Raw genomic sequence first — 5,591 nt, 5'->3', positions numbered from 1 at the left:
TTAGGATGACATTGGTTAATAAAATTATGTAAGTTTCAGGTATACAATCCTACAATCCATCATCTGTGTATTGTATCATGCGTTCACCACCCTTCTATGACCATTTATCCCCCTTTACCCTCCTCTACATCCCCCTCCCCACCCCAAGGGAAATTTGGTGTATCAAACATGACCAACCTTTATTATTTCTCCTTGGGGGGAGGGTAGGGGGGGGTGTTGAGGGGCACAGCAGGGGGAGTGGGTAGAAGGGTAGAAGGTGAGGAAAGATCACAACGTGACCCAAGGTGTACACTAGTCCCTAGGTTCCAAAAAGCCCCATTTTAATGAAGACTTCCTGAACTAATACACGTGTCTTTTGTTTCTCTCTCTATTGAATGCTCGTGACAGTGTGAGACTGAGCAGGACGAGTAAAAAAGTCATTACTGGGTGTGTTTTTTTCAAATTCAACCTCTAATGCAGTGTGTAAAACTAAGCAAAGACTTCTTGCTAGATTCACCAGCTACTAATGCTGGTGACTGTGGTTCCCAAATGAGGGCTCTGACGGCAGCTTGGAAGGCAAAGGCAGGCACAGGACTGCTTTCCTTAATGGGAAATCTGCTACACTTTTCCCGATGGGATGCTCCCTGCCCCCTCAAGGCACTTGGTAGAATAGCTGATTCTACAGAATACACGTTAGGGACAGACTCTAGACATGTGCTTGAATAGAGCACTATGAAACTGGCAAAACAGCCATTTATGTTGCCCAACAACCCCACCCCTTCCCAAAGGAAAAGAAAGATAAGGCAGGCACTCAACTACACCTACCAGCCTCTCCTCTCTGTCCTTTCTCACTCCCCCACACTCTCTTTTCCATACCACTCAAGTCTATGCTTTCAGCTTGTCAGTAACACTTCTGGGCATTGTTGAATTCCAGTAGGGCTCTTAAGAGGGACTTGCTTCTAATAGTCCAGAAACTTTTATTTTTTAGGTAAGTTCCTGGGGTGTTCACTTACCACTTGTTTCTCAGATACTATTGCTGTGGAGGTGGTAGCGGCGGCGGCGGCAGCGGCGGCGGCGGCAGCAGCTACTGTCCGTCTCCCCAGTCCTGTGGTGTTGGTACAATCAGGTGCTGGGGCTTTAACACCTGGCAGATAGACTGGAGGGGGGCCGGCTTTAGGAGCCGTTCTGGAGTGAAACAGTGAATGATTACAGGGATAAGAAAATGAACGTGAAGGATGCTGACTGGGAGTTCTTTGCTTCCAGCCTGCTTTGAGTTGGTTATGGATGGGAGTAGCTGGGGGATGGTATGGAGGTGGTGGAGGGGGCAAAGGTGGATGGAAGGCCACAAAAGAGTCTAGATCTGTAAACATGGTTTCTGCAGTGGGGGTGCTGTTAACACGACATCTCCCAGACTGTCTCAGTGTCAAGAGCGGACTTTCATCCCCAAAACGTTCATCAGGAAAGAACTTGTGAGGATTCTAAGAAAGATTAAAGAGAAAAAAAGAGATTAGCAGATTTCATAGATGAACATTCACGGGCTGAGAGGCTGAAGTGAGGACCTAAGAAAATCCCATTCAGCAGAGTAAGAGGCGTATCATGTTTTTCTAGGCCACAGGCTTCCAGGAAAAAATCACCTGAGTACAAAAGGAGAGAGTGCAGCCTCTGTAGCCTAGCACGCACACAGCCATCAAAAAGAGCTGCCTCACTGATTATTCCAGTAAGCAGGCCAGTAATCTCGTGAAGGATTCTCTCTCTATATAAACAGGTAATATGCAAATTAGCCGGGCATCACAACCGGCTCAAGGAGGCTGCATCACGATCACTCAGCAGCCCAGGTCCTGGGTGCCGGAGGGAAACTGGTGCCAGCAGCCAGGGGAAGGCAGGCCTATTCTTGCACGAATCTTCGTGCATCGGGCCTCTATAATAAAAGCCTAAGCGACCGTTACAGCAGAACAACCAGAACAACCAGTCACTATGATGCGCACTGACCACCAGGGGGCAGATGCTCAACGCAGGAGCTGCCCCTTGGTGGTCAGAGCACTCCCACAGGGGGAGCACTGTGGTGAGCACAGTGGTGGTGGTGGAAGCCTCTCCTGCCTCCATGGCAGTGCTAAGGAGCAGCGAACAGCAGGTGGTAAGGAGCAAGGGTTCCCAAACTGCGAAAGGGATGTCTGACTGCCAGCTTAGGCCCACTTCCCACAGGCCGGGCTGAGGGACCTCACCCCTGCAGTGCACAAATTTCGTGCACCAGGCCTCTAGTGTGATGATAATAATAATAATAAAAAACAAGAGGAAATAAACCCTAATTCAAATATGTCTTTACTAAAAAAATAAAATGACCAAGGTGAGGATCCTGCTAGAACTTTCTGACAATGCATGTGCACTCTCAGGCTGAAATAAAAACTACAAAATACTACTCCTTATTATACAGGGATAATGTTTTGATAAACATTATACGGGAATACTTAAATTATAAAACTTTTATGCTATTTAAGATATAAAATTAAGGTATGATTTAGAACGGCAAAGGAAAGAGAAATGAATATAAATTAAGACTCTCTTTGTGGGGGATGGAAACCATAACAAATAATGAAAATCAAGAATCTAAATGGCCTGCTATCTTGCCTAAGAACACCATACCGGGTTCCCTTCTGAAGACTCAGGGTAAAGGGGTTTGGAGTCTAGGGCAAGAAAACAATTCACTTGATCAGATGAAATTAAGTCTTATTTTAAGTTCTGACTCAGTGGCCCTAAGCAGACTACAGTAGTCTCCCCTTTTCAGGTTTCACTTTCCAGTTTCAGTTATCCTTAGTAAACCAAGGTCCAAAAAGATTACAAAGAAAATTCCAGAAACAAACGACATGTAAGTTTTAAGTTGTGAGCCATCCTGAGTGGAATGATGTAATCTTGCATTATCTCTCCCCCTCCCCGGCCCTGCCTGGGATGTGAATCATCCTTTTGTCCAGCATCTCCACGCTGTACGTACAAGAAGATATTTTGAGAGAAAGCAATTCACATAACTTATATTACAGTATTGTATAATGTTATAATTGTTCTATTTTATTATTAGTTATTGTTTTAAACTCTTACTGTGCCTAACTTTATCATAGCAATGTATATGTATAGGAAAAAACATAGTATATATAGGGTTTGCTTGGTTCTATCCGCAGTTTTAGGCATCCACTAGGGGGTTTTGGAATGTATCCCCTGTGGGTAAGGATGCAGGGGGCGAGGGGAAGAGTTTTTCCTGCTAGTTAAACAACTCATTTCTTGATTCAGTGCTTATAGGTTTGAACCATCATAAAAACATTTCTTATAATAAGGGGGAGGAGAGGGAAAACTGGCATCTGAGAGAACTCTAAGTATGAGAGTGGTCAAAACCTGAGTCTAGTGACCAAACTGGGGAGGGAGAGCAGTGGAGGGCCAGAATCCGCTACTTGGTCTTTCATTTCTGTTGGACATATGCACCACAAACTTTTGGCAGTCATCATTTATATGTTTACTGCCTATGAGACAAGTTGCTTTATAATAATGCACCTCTTATCTTCACAACAATCCACATGACACACAAGGAAACGGATACTCAGAGTGGTTAAGTAACTGCTCCAATTAACTGGTAGGGAAGCGGCAGAGCCATGATATGACCCAGCTCTCACTCCAGAGCCTGAGCTCCGTGCACGCTTCCACACTGACTCTCGAGGTTAGCTAACACGCTGGAGGAAGTGAAAAGCACGGGTCAGGGAGAAGACTCGTCTGTGAGAGCGCCTGCCACGTCTGCAATGCGCCTGAAAAAGGAACGGCCCAGGCTCCTTCTATGTGAAACAGCGTGACGAGTCCCCACCTGCAAGAGCTCTGCAGCGGCATCGGCAAGACCAAACTCTCTCAGGACTCGGATCTGGATCTCATAGCTGACCGTGGCGCCTTCCCCACAGTTCAGCGCGTAGGCTCTCTGCACCTGCTCCGTGTGTCGGAGCTCCTGCAGACGTCTGACCATGTCTTTCAAAATGAGGAGACGAGGAACTGGAAGAAGAAAAACCGTTTGTAGACAAATGCCTGAGCTACACAAAAGACCACCCATTGGCACAAGAAAAAAAAAACGTGTTTTGTATCAGAATCTTCTTATACATTTTTGATATTTTAATTTTCTGGCAACTTCGTACTGTATACATTTTTAATTTTTAAAAGTTTATTTATTGATTTTAGAGAGGGAGCGGGGGAGAAAAGAGGAGAGAGAGAAACACCGATTTGTTGTTCCACTTATTTATGCATTCAGTGACTGATGCCTGTATGCGCCTTGACTGGAAAATGAACCCACAACTTTGGCGTATGGGAACAACACTCTGGCCAACTGAGTTACCCAGACAGGCCTACTTCTAATTATTTCTTATGGTTTTACAATTTCACTGTGCCCAAAAGCTCTTGATAATACCAAACAGCATCTGAGCTATATTAGTTCACAGCCTAATACAATTTTACTTGAAATTCTCTTTAAATATCAGGATATTTCCTAAGTTTTTTTTTTTTTGGTTAATCCTCACTTGAGGACCTCCCCCAACAGTTTTAGAGAATGGAAGGGACAGAGAGAGGAAAGAGAGGGAGAGGGAAAGACAAAGAGAGGGAGAGAGAGAAACATCGATGTGAGAGAGAGACATCGATTGGCTGCTTCATGCACGCATCCTGATGGGGGCTGGGGATCAAACCAGCAACCCAGGTGTATACTCTTGACCAAGAATCGAACCCAAGACCCTTGGCGGGGGGGAGGGGTGGTCAATGCTCCAACCACTGAGCAACACAGGCCAGGGCTATTTCCTGTTTTAAAAACGTATTTACTTTTATTCATATAACTCCTTTTAAAATATATATATATCTTATGGATTTTTTACAGGGAGGAAGGGAGAGGAATAGAGAGTTAGAAACATCGATGGGAGAGAAACATCGATCAGCTGCCTCCTGCACACCCCCCACTGGGGATGTGCCCGCAACCAAGGTACATGCCCTTGACCGGAATCGAACCTGGGACCTTTTAGTCCAAAGGCCGACACTCTATCCACTGAGCCAAACCAGTTAGGGCTTCATATATCTCTTGAGTTCTGACTATGCACTAGGGATTGGGCTCAAGTATTAGGGTGCACAGAACAAAGACGTATTCCCTATCCTCAAAGAACTCTGATTTTAGTGAAGTAAACCAAGTAAACCAGTAGAGTACAGGGCCACAAATGGTCATGGAGAGAACTATGCAAAGGATACTGAAGGGATTTGAAGGAAGGGACCCTCAACCTGGACTGGAGGCAGGCAGGAAAGGCTGCCTAGACAAGGTGACCCCTGAGTGTAGTCATGAAGAATGAGAGAAAACCAGGCAGGCAAAGATATGGAGTGAAGGCTTTCCGAGCAGAAGGACCAGGCATGTGTAAAACATGCAAATGAGAGACAGTGCGGCCCAAGGAGTTGGCATGGCTAGAACTCAGGATTCCAAAGTGCAGGCAAGAAGAGCATTAAGGAGGGCTAGAAAGATGGGTGGGGCAGATCATGTGACAGGATCAGATCTGTAATGAGGTAAGTGCACTCTGAGAGTAGTGTCAAGCAGGAGTTGGCAAACTAGGGCCTGTAGGCTA

The 5,591-nt window shown here is 45.5% G+C and overlaps 1 protein-coding gene across 11 annotated transcripts in view; it reads right to left on the bottom strand.

The window, feature by feature from the left end:
• The window catches only part of BTBD7 (BTB domain containing 7), an 81,974-nt gene that overhangs the window by 5,704 nt on the left and 70,679 nt on the right, over positions 1–5,591 (bottom strand). For all 11 annotated transcript variants that reach the window (XM_036316040.1, XM_036315983.1, XM_036316006.1 and 8 more), the window contains 2 exons: positions 3,821–3,999; positions 993–1,457 (listed from right to left, as the gene is read on the bottom strand). In XM_036316040.1, the coding sequence (XP_036171933.1) occupies positions 993–1,457; positions 3,821–3,999 (644 nt within the window). The remainder of the gene's footprint in view (positions 1–992; positions 1,458–3,820; positions 4,000–5,591) is intronic.

Source organism: Myotis myotis, unplaced genomic scaffold (assembly GCF_014108235.1).
Source record: "Myotis myotis isolate mMyoMyo1 unplaced genomic scaffold, mMyoMyo1.p scaffold_m19_p_1, whole genome shotgun sequence".
Lineage (NCBI taxonomy): Eukaryota > Metazoa > Chordata > Mammalia > Chiroptera > Vespertilionidae > Myotis > Myotis myotis.
Note: the sequence above shows the minus strand (reverse complement) of the source record. Positions and strands in the feature narration are given on the sequence as shown.